This window comes from Lagopus leucura, unplaced genomic scaffold, assembly GCF_019238085.1.
Source record: "Lagopus leucura isolate 7727_CA_CO unplaced genomic scaffold, USGS_WTPT01 Super-Scaffold_100002, whole genome shotgun sequence".
Taxonomy (NCBI): domain Eukaryota; kingdom Metazoa; phylum Chordata; class Aves; order Galliformes; family Phasianidae; genus Lagopus; species Lagopus leucura.
Window position 1 is genome coordinate 59168255 of NW_024962263.1, and position 18288 is coordinate 59186542.

General features: G+C 39.5%; 1 protein-coding gene across 8 annotated transcripts in view; it reads right to left on the reverse strand.

Moving 5' to 3' along the window:
* The window catches only part of NCOA2 (nuclear receptor coactivator 2), a 188481-nt gene that overhangs the window by 48633 nt on the left and 121560 nt on the right, over window positions 1–18288 (reverse strand). For all 8 annotated transcript variants that reach the window (XM_042869028.1, XM_042869026.1, XM_042869025.1 and 5 more), the window contains 2 exons: window positions 5381–5484; window positions 676–853 (listed from right to left, as the gene is read on the reverse strand). In XM_042869028.1, the coding sequence (XP_042724962.1) occupies window positions 676–853; window positions 5381–5484 (282 nt within the window). The remainder of the gene's footprint in view (window positions 1–675; window positions 854–5380; window positions 5485–18288) is intronic.

Consider the following 18288-nt stretch of genomic DNA (forward strand, 5'->3'; position numbering starts at 1 on the left):
AATTGCCCTCTGTAGTCATAAAATGCAATAAAGGCAATAATTTATGGGGCTTAGCCATTAAAAGTGTTACATTTTCAATTCTTCAGAGGTTTATAAGCAAAGTCATAACATGCTGAAGTGAATTACATAATAGTTTTTAAGCTGCTGTGAGTAAATGAGGAGTGCTGTATTGACTTTCTATTTCTGTGCACCTCCTCCAAAAAATAACGATGTTAAAACCAATATTAATCTGTATGCAAAAATGGCTGCAATTAACAAAAAACTGGTTTTGAAAGAAAGATAAGCTGAAATATCAGTGAGACTGAAACCATTGAAATAAAAGATCTAACATAAAGAATGTTTTGATTTTGCAGAAGACATCATTCTTTTATTTAGACAGTCTTAAGGTAAACAGCCTAGATAGAAAGCTACCAGGGCTAAACACTGACTTTTAGTGATTCACTCTAAAGATCCATTTAAAAATTTCAGTTAACAAAGAAGCCAACTTTGTAAAGAAGAAGGTACCTTTGAGAAAAATATAGATCACTGGTACAGTTGATATAATATTTTAAAAAGAAATAGTGTATATGACAAAGCCATAAGTAGTGGAAGTACATTACCTAAAGTAACGGAAATGCTGATTTATGAAACCAAAGTTAAACAAGTAAAGGTATGATAAGAGGAAAACATATATACCTAAAGATTTGGGCAGCAGGATTTTAACAAATTCATTGTGGTCCCCTACATGCAGGATGCTATATATGCTTGTGTTCATCAGCTCTTCTTGGTTGTACCTTAAGTACTGTGTCACATTCTCCGAAACAAACACAACATTACCTTCGGGGTTCACTACAAAGAAGAACCCATCCAGGGCCTGAGAGGAAAACAAAAAGACAGAGAGAGAGGAAGGGTTTGGGTGGAGAGAGAAACACAATATCAGAATGACAAAAAGATATATAAAAAAAAAATACTTTCTTCAGAAGGCATCTTGATCTTTCTGAATCCATCCCAGTTCTTATATTCTTGTCATAGCAAAGTACACGTTTCATATTGAACACCTCACCTTACTTCTATCAAACCAGTTTAAAAGCACAGAAGGAAAGATGCATACCTTGCATTATAACGAAAACCATACATGAAAACAAACACAGAAACCCAATCAAACTAAATAAAACAAAGGAAGATGCTGCTAACTAGCAGTCTGCCTATGAAGTAGGAAACCTGTACTGAAGCCCAGAAATCACTGCAGGACTTGCTGACACAAGGCAGTAAGTAGGGCTCCCTTGACATCCCCAGCAAGGTATCTGCAGAGCAGCAGGTCCCATGCAGCCAGGAAGGTGAGACCCGCGGGGTTAAAAAGGAAGGGAAAGGGAGTGCAGCCTGCCCTGCAGATGACAGCAGGCAGTGGGGTGCAAAGAGGATCCCACAGTTTTAGTTCCTGCTCACAGGGCTGTTTTCTTTTTCTTATTTGACACCAGTTTAATTTCATCTTTTCACTTCAGCTCCACAGTGTTCTGTATCACTAACATTTTCTGAGCAGAAGCGTCTAAATAAGGCATTTCTTACATTACACTGATGGCTTCCCTTCTTTATCTCTTTTGACAGTGACAACCTGGCTAAAGGACTCTTTCACAGATGCCTGCTGTGTGCTATCTGAAACCTAACCCAAATATTACTTCACTCCTACCTGTCAGGATAAAATAAAAATCTGAGTATCAGGAAAATCTTCTCATGCAAACTTTCTTTATCTTAAGATGCAAGCCTGACTGTGCAAGCTAGAAACATTTTAGGGTATGTCCCACTAACAGTATGTCATATGAGCAGATAAAGGGGATTTAAACTTAGAACACAGAAAGCTTTTGATCTAAGCATTCAACTACCAATTAAGCCCTGCATCTTTGCCTGATTTTTTCACTGCTCTAGAAGGTGGTGGGAAATCACCCTTCTCAATCTCAAACCCACAAACATCATATTGCGCCTTCAGTGACAGAAGCAAATCTATAAAACTGGTAAATAGTGATTTATCAGATTTTGAAGTGAGCAAATCCATATAAAACCTGAACTCAGTTCACTGCAAAACAGCCTAACAGTCTAACAAACAGGAGCAGCCACAGCAAGTGCGTACAGGCATGTGGTATTTACTGATATGACCAAGCTTGCATTCAATACAACTTCCACGTTGGTGTTAACAGGCAGTTCTTATGTTCTCAGGCTACAGATACCTCTGAAAAATACTGAGGGTTAGTTAGCTGATCCAGACAGTGCATAAGAGGAAAGATCATATTTCTGTTCCCAGCCACCCATCTGAGGGACCAAGAGAGGACAGCCAGGCTCTGTTCAGAGGTTCCCTGAACAAGATGCAACAGAAACACGCTGCAACATAGGGATCTTCACAGAGATACAAATAAAATAAATCACCATGAAAGTGCTCAGACATGGGAAGGGTCTGCTCAAAGGCTGTGAAATCTGCTTCCCCAGAGATATTGGTCCTGGGCTACCTGCTCAAACTGGACTCACTCTGCAAGGAATATATACTTTCCTTCTAAACGAAGATAACTGTCAAAAATTCAAATTTGTGACTTCACTTTTTGTTGTTGCTATTTTGCTTCTGATCATCCTTGGTTCCTCTTGCTAATTCACTTCCTGTAGTGAGCTCCCTCCTTTCCAGGGGCTTCCATAACATCCATGCCATTTTCCTGCTGACTAGTATTTGGTTTAACTACTAACAATTTACAAGATTCAATTAATGGAGGATCTCATGCTATTTTCTATCAGAGTCTCTGCTACAGATTAGTGTTTTAAACTGCATTTCGCCACTGCTTGAAGCTGAGGGAAGCACAACCTCTTTGGCTTAGTTGCTTTCACACCACAACAACCCCCTCTTTCAGCAGCATTTCTGAGAATATCAAAAGCTGGACTAGGGAGCTCAGTTGGCTGAAAACTGATGTAAGAACAGAAAAATTACATGCTGGCCACATCAGTCCCCTGCATTCGCCCACCGTGAAACCACATGGCTTTTAGAGCTGGCAGAAGGGGATGGGTTTGGCTTAACCATTCTGCTTGGCCATAGTCCATGCTTACATCAATTCAAAGGGATTGTGAAATCAAAGCAAGAGCAGATGTTTATCACAGTCCTAAGAAGACTTTCAAAAGCAGAAAGGGCAAGAAGGAGATTATTAGTTACTGGCATCCCATAATAACCCTCAGTCTTCCCTACTGTTTCCTCCTACAGCACCTTCTTTGCCAAGGAAGTGCTCTGGGCTGCTTCCGCACAGCTGCTGCTTGGGCCGATCACAAAAGTGGTCATCCAGCCCAAAGCAGCACAGGCAGGGGAATACGCCCTATGGGCCACCCTCCCATTTCGTTCTGTTCAGAGGCAAAGACACTGTAAAAGGACTTTTTTAGATAGCAGAAGGCATTTGAGCAAAGTAGTGCACCAAGCCACTTAAATATTTCTGAAGCTCCCATTTCTGCAATGATTTCTCAATTCTGTTCCAAGATGTATTCCACCACAATAACCAACAAGAGCAATATCGAAGACCACTTTTCTTTAGAGCTATCAGTATAGGGGGGGAACAAATAATGGGCAACATGATGGAAGGGGAAACAAGAACAGATATTATTTGAGATGATATACTGGAACAGAGAATAAATTTGTGTTCTTTTTGAGCTCTTGTTGGCTCTCTCTTGACTATTTTTTACCCTCTTTCCATACCTACTTTTTCTCTTTAACCAGGAAATATATTAAAATATTCCTCAGAGGCAGCTGTGTGGTGATGAATTTTACTCACTTTCTTCAGCTAGTTTGAGGATTCTTCAGTTTTATTGTTTAATAAAAACAGACAATTATGTTTCTAAACCAAATCAAGTCAGAAAGTGTTCATCGGTGCTGCCATTTTTATTACAATAAGGCAATGGAGAAAGAGTAGATTTTTCAAGAGGTTGTATAAAGGAGTTTTGTAAAGATGAAATCACTTAATTGCATTTCCTTAAAGAGATAAATACCCTCAAAACTATCTGTAGGCTTTTCACAGCAAATGTGTAACAACTTTCAGTCCTTCTAAGTTTCTTATTACCAGAGGAACAGAGTTTATTAATTTAGTTCCACAATCTCTCATTGTTAATATGCAATGGTTTTACTGTGAAGGAAAAATAAATGGAATAAATGAACAGACGGGTGATTTTCTGTGTGATGTCTGCTGCAGTAACCAATCATCTAAGACAAGCTAGGAAAAAATCATTTTATCCTTATTTTCCCCGAGATTAAAACAGGTCCTTACAATTACATTAATGGAACTTAAAGATAAATTTTAACATGGCAGTGTAAGAGAGGAATGTTAACTATGATAGCAAAAGTAACAACAGTCAATTCACGGAGCGTGTGCAATAAATATGAAATTAGATCAATTATTTAATGACTCCAGCTTTTCAAAGAAGAATGTTTTCAATCCAACTTGTCTCATCTTCCTTATATTTAGTAGTATGATTTTGGAGTCTGTATTTCTTATTAGTACAGACAACTATATTTTCCTCAAACAAACCACGAAAGATACTATACATACTTAAAACTGATAAAACATGCATCCTGCTATTGCAACATTCAGAAATGACAGAATAATTATATTTCAGCCAAAGTTTCTTCCTCTAGCTAGATTCAGGGCTTGTGTTTTATTTTATCTGAAGTAGTGTTTATTCTTCTTACAGATAAAGCCCAAAGTCAGAACAGGAATAAACAGTTTGCAAGTGAGCTTATGCAGATAAAGCACCAACGGACAGCAACATATGACATGAGAATCACAAACAGTATACCTACACAATATTACTATTGCTGCCTTTAGAAGCCAGGTTTTAATCATGCAGCCTTTTGGTTATGAAAATAACAGCTAGAATCAGGCAGAAATCTTTACTAAATGAACTGAAATACATATCCTGTAAAGCTCTCCTAGATTACTTTACTGTTCCAGAGGGAAAAGAGTAAAGCTGCAAATGCTGGGATAATAAATCATGAAAACTGTACAGCAATGACATGCAATTTTAAAGGAAGCATTATTCATGTGAGTACTACTGTATCTGTAAGTCAGTGTTCAGGTACAGCAGCTCTCCCAAATTTGTCATGGCTTAGCATGAATAAAACACGCACATTCCAACCCCAAGACTGTATAATAAAGCAACTGAATCATCTCTGTCTCTCCCCACCCTGTTAAGGAGAATTTCAATACCAAACGCAGGAGAAATACATTGCTGCTCATCAATCCCATAATCCTAAATAGTCAGAATGGTTTGCATTGCTTGACCATTCTTATACAGCAGCCTCTAACTGCATTATTTCACTTCATTTACACTGCTCTTCATCCAAGGGAGTGCAGAACTGGCTTAAATAAAGGAATTTTGTGCTCTTCACCTCAAGCATCATTGGTCCAAGTGCATCCTTGTCGATGACACTCTGGCCCGTAGATGACACATCTGCTTTTTGCACTTCATCTTCATTAGCTGCTGCTGCTTTTTCTGCAATAAAGAAAACTATGCATTAAATGACAGAGCAGTACTAATTAAGGGACAGAAAGAGACCACAGAAAAAGCGAGACTATATATGAAAGTTACAGTGCAACAGTACTGAATATGAGATTGAACGATCTCCCATCGCAATTCAACAGAAACATAACCATCATTATTTGCTTCTCAGTTGTGAAGTCTGAGGACACAAAGTAAATCCTTCCTGCTTTTTCTCTGCTAGCTATCCTAAACTACAAAACAGAACTCAGGGCACTGACAAGACTCCTTACAGAGGTGCAGTGAGTAACAGCCAGGAACGAGGCGTGTTAAGAACCAATCCCACAGAGTATGCAGAGCTCACAACAGCACAACTTTTCCATCACCACTGTATTTAGAAGGAAAATCCCAAGTCTGCAATCTGCAGTTTGAATACTGTGAAACAGTGGTCTGGTTTCTATTCCCAGACCTCTGCCCACATTTTTACTATCACACTGTTTTCACACTGCTTTACCAGTACGTTATTAGAAGAATGTATAACTGCAGGTGCTATGCTTGAAAATTACAAGGAAGACTGATTTAAGGTTTCTGGAGTAGAATGTTACACATTGCAACACGTAATCCACAGTATCACAGATCATACCCTGTGGTATGATTGGAGGGATGTTCATACACACAGCTTTCAAATAAAGAGGGCTTATAATTCCTAGCAGGTAATGGACCATATTATTTTTTCTGTTCTAGGAATGGTATCAGCATTTAAGAGAGAAAATAATAAAAGTAATAACAACAGTGTGCTAAATACATATTCTATGTACATTTTAAGTTAAAGGAATGAGAATTTTTTCTTTCTCATTCTATACACAGAACAACTTTCATTTGTTTTTCAAGTAATTATGTAAAAGAACTATGCTGAAATATAGAAAAATAAATTATTCAAGCTTTTTACATTAAGTATTATGAAATAATTATTTTAATAAACACAAAATCCTACTGAAATTACAAATAACAAGAATTTATAGTCATTCTACAATGTTAAGTCATTGACTAAGTAACTGAATAAATGAAGACTCGCGGGAATTACTGAAAGTTCCACGTGTAGATGGATCATGTCCCTGCAAACTCACGCTTGGTGAAAATCAAAGATTTGGTCATACAAATTAAAATGTACCCAAATCTACAGGATCTCCCAGTATCTGCAGATCTATAATTCTGCAGTCAAATTTCCTCTGAGCTCTTCTCTTGGCCAAGGTCATAAGCACGATCAGACAATGCTTAGACACAAAGTGAAGGAACTGCTTCAGAGAACCCCTGGATGTTTTCCTACCAGTGACCACCTGCTGGCAGTGAGGCTTTGGTCACTCGGACCATCGCATCCTGGATCTCTAATGTTTCTTGCTTTCAAGCAAATAGAGTCAGGACTATCTTAGCTGTCCTCTAATCACAGAATCATAGAATGGCTGGCATTGGAAGAGACCCCAAGGATCATCATGTTCCAACCCCCCTGCCACAGGCAGGGCCACCAACCTCCAGATCTGGCACTAGACCAGGCTGCCCAGGGCCTCATCCAATCTGGTCTTGAACACCTCCAGGGATGGGGCATCCACAACCTCTCTGGGCAGCCTGTTCCAGCGCCTCACCACTCTTTCTGTTCATACACAATATGACACCATTGTGAATAATGAGGAAACAAGCATTCTGGAGGCACTATTAAGACTTGCATAATTTAAATCATTAAGATTACAATACTCAGATAGAAATAAACACTAGAAATAAATATAATTTCTTTCTCTGGCAATTTAACTGATCAGGATCTCTACTTCTGGTTTGCACTGAGGATAGAAATGTGACTTTTTATTTTTCTTTTGGCATAAGGCAGAGATTAAGGAAAAAAAGTTGAACAATCCTTCACATATTACAATATAGCAAAATTGGCACCACATGATGATACAGTTCTCAAAACACATTCTAAAAATTGAAAACGAATTCTAAAGGATTCTAAAAATAGGGCTGAGCTTTTAATAAAGTCAGCAATGATACTTGCTTCCCATCTGTTCTTGGAATCATAAAGTGATCCCTGGTTTCACACCGTAAAATACTATAATGGATACGGATACCATCTCCCTGTTTTCTATTCCCACTGCAGCCATTGATAGCATGTTGACTACCAGGGAGCACGGGATTATCCTGCATGCACTGTGATATACAGACTGCAGATCTGGCACAGCAATGGCATGAGGGCATGGTTGCCACATGGCACATCCCAGCTTCACAGATTTACAAAGGAGACTTTCACCAACTATTGTTCAATGCAAAAGACTTGTGGAATATTTTTTGCCACTGTTACAACCACAGAATTCAGATAAATCCCAAACAACATATCTATATATTTTAACAATATCTCCATAAAAACATCTATACTCTTTTATGCGCAGGGCAAGGCTTTACACAAATAAAAATGTTTTAATGACTTTAGTGGTAATTAAGACAGAAACTGCAGCACTGGGTCAGAGCAAGGAATGGTCTGTCTCTGTAAACCAGCCACTTTTCCCTATGGTTCCACTTCCTCATTTTGACACCTGGATCCCTGATCACTTCTGTTCTATTTTCAGCTGCCCCTCAAAACCGTTTGACTTTCCCACTTCCTTTTCCTTTAGCCCACATAGGGCCCAACCCAAAAGGATCAATAAATACCTTGCTTGTTACAAGAAAAACTAACGGAGAAAATAAGAAAATGCTGTTTACACATCACTTACCCACCTACTGGTGACAACATGCACTCTGCTCCACACAGCATTTTTTTAGGCACAACAAAAAGCATCATAAATCACAAATGCTCCCAAATGATGCACTTTATAATTGGGCCTATAACTTAATTGTGTAAGGAGCTTAGTGGCCAGAGTGCATAGAATAGGCTACACATTAGAACAGGCTGCAAGTCCCTGTCCATTTATTTAAGCAGCATTGTATAGGAAACCATGGCCTCAGACAGCCACATAAAAGCAGGTCCAGCAGTAACTTACATTGATGCAATGAACTGCAGCTACTGATAATGCTCAGCAGCACAGTAAATTACCCAATTTTGACTGGACTACAAAGCCCTTCCTGAAGCATCAGTCAGCACACACAGGAATAGCGCATGCAGAGGTGGTCAGCAGCGCTGTTCTGGCAAGGGAAGAACTCAAAATGCCAATTGATATAGTGATATTGCACGTGGGGCTAACTGGGAACAAGCATTTGTTGCAGGAAGGCTGGAAAAGAACAACCAGTGCATGAATTTCTAGTGCTGGCAACACTCACGTATTCAATCACAAGTTTGTATTTTTGCTTTAATTAACATTTCCAACTTCTGGAGTCAGGTGGTGGTGCAAAAATGTGAAGTTTGTTTTTCCTTTTTCCACTTCTCCCCTCTTTTTCAGGTTCACTAGGGGGCCTAAAAACAGATCAGAAGCACAGAGTGCTTATTATTTCTGCATAGATGAATGATTTCTGAATGCTAGGGGTCAGAAAAAGAGCTGCAGAGGCTCTGAAGCCCCATAGGGACCAGTGGCATTGCCCCACGACTAACCACTGCCGCCAGGTTTTTCCACTGCAGCCACATTACATGGCTGTGCTGCAACAGCTCCATCCCTGCTGTAAACCACAGGGAAACATCACCAGGTATCCCTTGAGCAAGGCAGCACAGAGCAGAGATTCAGCAGCATCCGTATGAAAGGGGAGAGGGAGCATCCATTGGAAACAAGCTACCAAGGATCGAGTGTGCTTTATCTAAATTATAAAGCAATAAACATCACAAGTACTTGTTATATATATGTAATTATTATATATACATAATTATTAGCTCTGCTCAATTAGCAGTTTAGCCTGGAGAGTAAAAAAGAATTACATAAAATGGAAGTACCCTCGAGAGAGATTCTACAAAGAATATATACATCCAATTATGTAGCGTTTCAGTGATGTAATTTATAGTTTAAATTGTGGATATGTTTATAATTGCATAAGTAGTAATATACTGAAACACATATTAATATTTTCAATTGGTTATTTTTCTAGTGTTTACTTTTCTATGTTAATATGCAGAGTTAAGAGGAGAAAAAAACCCTGCATAAACACATTCTGGTAAATTTACCAGTGGGAAAGCCTCAAGCTTAATTTGAGATTCCTTCCAGATTCTGAAAGCAAACCTTTGTGAAATCACTTTAGCTTAACAGAAATGCCTAAATCAGTGAAAAAGAAGCCAAAAGCAATAGCTCCAAGTCTCCTGCTACATTTAAACTCAGGAAGTCTTCCTGACTTTCTGTCCTTTGGTTCCCCCCAGCCCAAGCTTTCTGGGTTCTCACTGGGTACCTACAGTAGGCTCAGAAGAGCTGCTGTCAAGCCTCACCTCCTCTTGTTTGGATTTTAAACCCTCCATTCCTACAGGTGGGCAGTCAGGGTTGGTGGGACTATCTCAAAAGCTCTCTTTGTCTTCATCCATACTTGTCTCCAACTTCCTTAATGAAATCAACTACAGAAGTATTTCCCCCTTGACACTCTTGGCAAAACCAAAATGTGTTTTCGAAGTAAAGAACAAAACTCTCATAAGAACAATCCCCTTTTAGGGACTGAAAAAATATGAAGCATGCTCTGAAAGAGGACATTTGCATCAACACACATTTGTCACTGGAGAAATACTTTCGGTTCTTTGCAGAGGAGCAAAAGAGAGACGTCAGTGAAACACTGAGAGGGCAGCACACATGTTCAGCAAATTGCTGAGGAAATAGGTGCAAATTTAGTATTCAGCACTGTTTAAAACAGCTCTTCTCCAGTGCCCTATATAATTCACATTCTAAATAATTTTTTGGAGTTACTATTGAAATGCCATACCCATTTAAAATCATGTAATCTTGCTTTATTGCAATAGGTAAAAAAAAAAAAAAAAAAAAGCAAAATATAAGCAAAGCAAAATATAAGCAAAGCAAAACATAAGCAAAGAGATTTATTAGAAGAGACACTAGGAAGTTCAATTCTTCATGTTAGAAGAATCTCACGAATGAAGAAAGAATCTCATACAGCAGTAATGCCGACATCACTTGAAAGTGACTGTAAATGCTACATCATGTTTAAACACGCAGGTAAATTTACAGTGCAACTGTCTGGAAAACAAGTCATGTTCTCAGTTTTTTTGTAGGCATCCACCAATTTCTTTCACTTTGCCTCATTCGTATTTATGTGTTTACCCCGTGTGATCCTTAGGACATCTCCTGAATTGCAGTGCAAAAGTAAAATGCAAACAATCAAAGGAATAGCAAAGTATGTAACTGGCCAAAGGCAGTCAGATACTGCATTAGAAAGCAATGTTATTGTGCAATGAAATACATAATACTTAGCAAACTGATACGCTGTAGTTGGTATTACCCCTGAAACTAATAAATTAATACTACCTATGATGATTGCTAAGTATTAATGTTGACTGTGGTCACAGACAGGAGGTTTTCCACAGGAGTAATGCTATGCAGAAGTAAAAAATTAAAAAAACACCCAAACAACAGGAAAAGAGTGAGTTTGTACTCGGTAATGTGAGTGGTTCTGCATCACAACACGTGACGAAGCAGAGCAGCAAGCGACGTGTAGGCTGTTCTGACGCCTGGTTAACCGCAGGGAAAGCACTCGGCACCACGCACACACATGCCTGTCAACCGGTTCCTGTTGCCTCAGCACAAGTTGGTTTTTCTCCCTCAAACCAAGCGATTTCTCAAAAGACCAGTGTCTAAGAAACGGCAGCTATTTCAGTAATCAATTTTAAGACCGGCTTATCCCATGCCTATGAATAAAGTTAGCTGCTATTTTGGGGTGGCAATTATGCGGTGAGGTTGCTCTTTCATCACACAGCATCCATCTGTCCGGAGCACAGCAGCCATCAGGCTCCTGAATGCATTTTTCACTCAGAAACTATAGATCAAGTCTTACGGGAAAAACTATGCGACATCTCGGGAAGGTTTTCGGAGGTAAAACAAGGGAGAATTATGCATCTGCACCGAACTAAAATTAGAAAAGCTGCCATATGGCTCTGTGAAGCCAGCAGCACGTTCTTATTCATTAGGAAGCATTCTGCTAACATAAAAACACAAGGCCTTCCTGTGCTCTCCAAATGTGTTTATCTTTTCAACATTAATGCACGATATATCATCAGGCTGCTGAAATCTCCTGCAGTGCATATTAAAAAAGCACAGCTGCACTTCTTCTCAGCGTGTTTATTCAGCGCGAGCCATCTCCAAGAGGAGTTGGGCCCAGCTCGTGCCACACAGCCCTCCTGGTACAGCGGGCAGAAAGGGCTCAGCACAGCTTGGCACACCCATGGGGTTCAGCTTCATGCTTCGTACTGCTGGTGGAAGCATGCTTACGTGGCAGCTGGCCCTGCAGATTGGGCTGACAGACGCCGGGAAGCTGTGGGCTCAGGTCATTGCTTGCTAGTAACAGCGCTTACAGCAGGGTGTGGGGTTGGTGTGGGCACCTGCCCCAACCTTCTGCCATCACACTTTCACCTGGGACAGAACTGGCTTTCCTCACAGTGCCTGGTATATGATGCTATATTTTACCTTTGGGAGGAAAACAACATTGATAATACAGTGATGTTTTAGTTTCAGTTTTTCAGCTGCTTGTACTGCCCTGTCAGCCAGGGGGCTGGAGGGTACAAGGAGCTGGGTGGGAACAGGGCAGCTGATCCAGACTGGTCAAAGGGATACCCCTGCTGTGTGACATCACGTGAAAAAACTGAGGGGAGTTGGTCAGAGGGACAGCCAATGCTCAGGGACTGGATAAGCATTGCTCAGTGGGTAGTGAGCAACTGTGCTGTGCACCAATTCCTCTGTGTTTATACACACACATGTGGGCTGTTCCAAAAGTAGTGCCTCCTATTTAATCATGTTGCCTCACAACGTCAGAGGTAGGTGCTAGTGGTTGAACCTTCCCACCAATACTCCATTACATGTCGTTGCCGTGTGACAGATGGCAGCAGAGGGGCAGCCTGACAAAATGGCGTCTGGCATGGAAGTACGGATGGAGCAGTGGTGTGTCACTGAACTCCTCCATGAGGAAAAAACAGCACCCACTGACATTCATTGATGCTTGTTGAACATTTAAGGAGGCCAAACAGTGGATAAGAGGCAGTGGGTGCTTTTCAGCTGTGGCAAAAACTACAGTGGGTCACCATTGCTGGTGCAGATTTTTATGAGCGCAGCATGAAGGCTCTTTGTTCATTGCTGATGAAAATACAGTGCTTTTCAGTTTCTTCTCCTTCCCATTTTACTTCTTTTTTCAGCCACTGCACTACAAATCCCTCTTCTCTTTCACGATTACAAAACTCAATGGTCTACTTCTTGAAACTAAGCTTGCAATCTGAAGAAAAAGTGCAGTTTAAAGAAAAAACAGGACAAGAAAGCTTCCTGCAATTCCAGGTGTTACTTACAAGTGTGTCTTCTGCTGTGCCCATCCACCAGTGCTGGAGCCCCCAGCCTCACAGCTGCTGCAGTCAAGACATTGGTCTTTTCTGAGCACTGAGCCTCAGTCTCACCTCTTTGAAGATACTTCAGTATCTTCTCTGAAGGTTGCTAACTGCTGGATTTAACAGCAAATGCTACAGATCACAACAATTTTTACAGAAATAACGTTATTTGCAGAAACACGTAGCTACCATTCACACGTTTCATAGAATCATTGATTCACAGAATCACAGAATGGCCTGGGTTGAAAAAGACCCCAAAGATGATCTAGTTTCAACTCCCCTGCCACATGCAGAGCCGCCAACCACTAGGCCAGGTTGCCCAGAGCCTTTTTCTACTGTTTAACGTAGCAGCAGGGATTATTCAACCCTGAGATCACCATGGTGTCACTGCTTTCAGTTAAATGCTGCTAAGGTTGTGAAGGGAAGTAAAACCTAAAATTACAACCCACTTGCTGCTGCTTAAAACAGAGCTGAAGAATAAATTGTCCCAGCCAGGACCCCCAATCCTTAACAACTTGCTCCATCCTCAACATGCATCCAAAATACAAAACAAAACGGCAAGTAAAATAATTTCCCTGCTGAGATTATTTCTAGTATTGTTATTCATTAGTAAAGACACAGAAGGACAAGTGTCATACTGCTATTTCAGTGAAATTTAAACCAAGTCTTAGAGCTGCTCTGCATTGAGAAACTATTTCTCACTCAACACCTCATTCTAAATCGTGATGTTGCTCTAAACCATCACACTGAGTGGCAAGTTGTTTTTCATAAAGATGTACTGAAGGTGGAATTAAGCTTCCATCGCAGTCATCATCTGGACCTGCTTCAATATTGACCTCTAGCACTAAGTTTTCAAACAAATAAACAAAAAAAAAAAACCAACAAACCCAGCATAAAGGAATACAACAGGATGCAGAATTTTCAGACAGTTCTTAGCTTACAAAAATGTATGAGTACTTTCAACATACACTAACACTATCCTTCCAGTCTGGACTGACTGCCTAGAGAAAGAGCACAAATAAATTATCAAAGGAGCTCCCTGTCCAGGAGACTTCCATATTAAAAGGTCAAGATCCAAGAAGGCACTAAGGATTTATAATCTTCACTGGTTCAAAACGCTGTTTAAAATGCTTTTTTTCCCCCCTCTGCACTTGCACTTCCTACATATGTGAAGAAGGCTCAAATCCTTGACTGCTTGTGGTGCAATTTAGAATATTTTAGAATTGCCTACAGTACAGTATGTAGACAACTATAGAGCACAAAATGCAGATCAATTGCATTGGCTATCAGAGTCTTAGACAAAAATTCCCTCACTGATGAACTACTCCAGAATCAGAAAAACATATTCAAATATACATAGCTGTAGTTACATGCTCTCTTTCTCTCTCTCAGGAAATATTTTTGTGTCTTTCGGTATTTGGATACTTCAAAACGTTTATCAAAACTACCTACTTCTGCATACTAACAAATGTTATGCATCCATCAATGCTGACTTAAAATCTGTTACGTTAATATGGCCGAATTCCAAATGAAAGGGCCAAGCCAACTGACCTCTGCACTGAAATACTAGATACAAAGATTTGGCACCACACAGTTTAACAGAGTAATTATTTTCTTTGGTATGTACTGAATTAAGACAGAAAATGTTACTGTATTTTTTGGCATTTTAAATTTTCTAAGTGTCAGATATTAACTTAATGAGTAACCTCATCTTGTTTTGATAATTCATCTCTAAAAACAGCATTAGTATTAATGTCTAAATGGTTGGAGCCCAATGTTCTTTAACGTTTTGGCTCAGCTGATGTTTTGAAAGGCAAGAAATATGGCAGGATTTGATAATTTAGCTCAAAACAGGGCTCCACTGCTGTCTCAGAAACAATATATTGCCTTCACAAAAGTTAACAGCTCTCCAAAGCGTAAGTATCACAGGCAAGATTATGAAAACAGAGATTCAATGGTTAACACTCTTTAGACTAGAATCGGCAAATGTAATTGCCAAGCTAATTAAACCTATAGGTTTCCAAAACTCAGGCCAAAATAACAAACTGCAAAGGAATATTAATCTAGTCAGAAGCCATTTCTTGAAGCCTTATTCTTATGTACTTGACCAACTGTTAAAAGGAACCAGATGACTCCCTTTCTTTGAACGCCACATCACCATGATTACAAAATATCATCTTTATTTTAGGATGCTGATGATAAATCTTTCTGACATACCAGATCATTCACAACAACATGCAAAGAGCTTTTTGCTTTTATAAGTTGCCATAGATGACTGCAAAAATTTTCAAGAGCCCCAATATGGCGCACCAAAAAGAAATATGAGGGATCACTGGCTCCCTGTGATCTCTGTGAAGGAAAAAGTTTCCATAATGAAGTGTAGGCCAAAACTGAGCACAGATAATTGAAGACAGCTAAGGAAGAACAGAAACAAGTCTAATTTAATGTGCCCATGCTAACATACACAACATGTCTCCTACTGTTTCCAATAGCTCAGATTATAGGAGATAAATCTTTTTATGAAAAAGCTCTAAATCACTGAGAAAAGAAAGTTTTCTCCCTATAAAAGCTCACTGTTCAGAAATAGACATTGGGGCCCCTCTTTTTGCTTTTTTTACCCATCAGCACAGGCCTGAGCCAAACATTTAAAGTTGAGTTTAGAAACAGAAATGTTGCTGTTACTGCAAGTTAAAAAGCAAAAAAACAAAAAACCAAAAGCTTCCTTAAAAACATCTTCTGCGTGATGGTTACTTAGAGAAAACTGTGAATTTAAATTCTTCATGAAATTGTGTTCAAAATTCATTTTGTATCTTCCAACAGTGGCTGCATTGCTTTAGGAATGTTAGTGGCATGGTTTTGACTGGGACAGAGTTAATTGTCTTCACAAAGTCTCATATGAGCCTGTGTTTTGGACTTTTGATGAAAACAGCAGTGATAACACATCAATGTTTAGCTGCTGCTGAACAGTGCTGCATAGATCCAAGGAAGTTTTGGTTTCCTGGATCTCCTTGGATTTCCTGCTAGAAATAGGAGCTAGGGGGGCTCAAGAAGATAGAGGGGACAGAACCAGAACAGCTGACCCAAGCTTGTCAAAAGGAGATCCCGCACCAGGTGCCATAATGTTCAGTGGTAAGTACTGGGATAAAGAAGGAGATAGGTGAGATGCTTTGGGTGGTGATGTTTGCAAGTAGACAAATGTACAATGCATCCTACTTTACTAGCAGCAGCTGAACATCTGCCTGTCGATGGGAAGTAGCATGTGAATTCCTTGTTTTTCCTTGCTTGTGCATGCAGCTTTTGCTTTTTCTAGCAAACTGTCTTTATTTCAACCTGTGAATCATTGCACTTTCACCTTTCCAAATCTCTCCCCCATCCCACATGGGTGGAAAAAGTGAGCAGTGGTGTGGTGCTGAGCTGCCTGCCAGAGTTAAAATATAATAGTCAGGAAGGATGCTAATGACTACTAACATGGTAGTAGTATAAGACATTCTTTAAAATGAAAAGATTTTATTTCATCACTTTAGAAAAGTTTGGCTTATCTGGTTGCTAAGATTTACATCCAGACAAATTCACTTTTCATCTCAATGAATGTTCAATTTACATTAATTTGTTCTGTTAGATTTTAAAGTGGCTACTAATAGATCTGATGGGTACAAACAGGCTCCCTTCAACAGTCTGATCCATGCTTACAACATAATTAATCAGGCATTATCATTTCTTGTTCTCTACTTTAGAGTCATGAAGTAGAGATCAGCATGCAGTCTTAAATGGCACTATAATTCAATATATTATTTCATAAGCAGAAAAATAAAAACAAACAGTATTGCTTTCTCTGTTTTCTTAGTGAGCTCAATCAGCTCTGCTCTACGAAGCAACTTCAACCTGCTTTGAAAGCAAAGGGTTCCCTTAGCCACTGACAAGTGGCAGCTCACAGAAAAAGATGCTCCATGTTGTGAGGCTGGGAACTGCTGAATCAGGCTGGATGCCTCCACTCAGCAGTTGTGGCTTTAACCAGGAAATGCTAAAGACTAAGGACTCCAGCCATGCCCCTTCCCTGGCACCAAGGCTGGTAATACTGGTCTGCAGCAAAGCCAGTACATCAGATCGTAAGTCCTAATCCCAAACCTTTTCCTCAGGTCAGCAATTTACTTGTGGAAGGAAACTCGGGTAGCTGCTTCTCACTCCACCCATCTTTTAAATAACAATTGTTATTTCTACAGGACGCTGGGATGCTGTTTTTTGATCTACAAATCTATACTCTAAGCCCTTTTGTAGATCTAGGTCAAAGCCTTGTTAAAAAAAACAACAACAAAACACTACCACAAATCTCTGGGAAGGTTTTAAGTTCTTGAGAACCCCTTGTCTGAACTTCAAGGAAAGAAAGAATGTCAATGCCCATGACCATCACAGAGCTCAGGGAAAAAGTCTTCTTACACTACAACTCACAATGAAGCTGATTTCATTTCATAAAAGTTTATGGTCTGGCTTCTCAACATGTATCACTGATGTAAGCTTTCTGGACATCTTCATAATTTAGACTGTCCATTGTAAAAACACAATTGTATTTGGAACCTTAAGTAAAACAGCCCAACAAGCTGCATTACAAAAGTCCAGTTAAAATCAGTAACTCTAGCAGCTAGAGAGACGGTGACTCCGCTCCCAAGCATCATGGTAATTACAATAATCCTTGATACTGATCACTGTAACACTCAACAATTTATTAGTAAATTTTATCACACTCCCTAAAATTATTTCATTATTTCTCAGTGCAGCAGTAAAAGAAAAAAAAAGTATCAGAGAGACAAGGAGCGATTCTACATAAAGTATCACTTTTGACAGCTGATCAGGGAGTACTGTGTTCAGAAAAGTCAAGGGGGGATAACTAAAATAACTAAAGGTAGAAAATTCAACTCAAACATTCAAATATTTCCTCCACACTGAGAGGGTAGAAGGTCTTGTAGAAGTGAAGGAAGACAGGAAAAATAGTATGTTATTGGCATAAAACACCTCTATATTTTTCCACGCAACACCAAAACAAACAAAACAAGAGAAATCTAAATGAGGATCGCTCTGAGTTTTCCGACCTATATTTAGAATTAACAACCTTGACATCTCTTCCTCCTCTTTTTTCATTTCCAAGTGAATCAATTGTTATATTTAAGCACACTTCCTCTCCCATGTTGAACATAGGCCCAGACCTAATGTGACATAAAATAACCCGTCTCTGGAAGACGTCTCTCAGAAGGATCATGGGAACTGCAGGTTGTTCCAAGTCTTTCTAGGAAACTGTGCCTCAGAAGAAAAAATAACCAGTAAAAGGTTAGTTCTCTTCATAC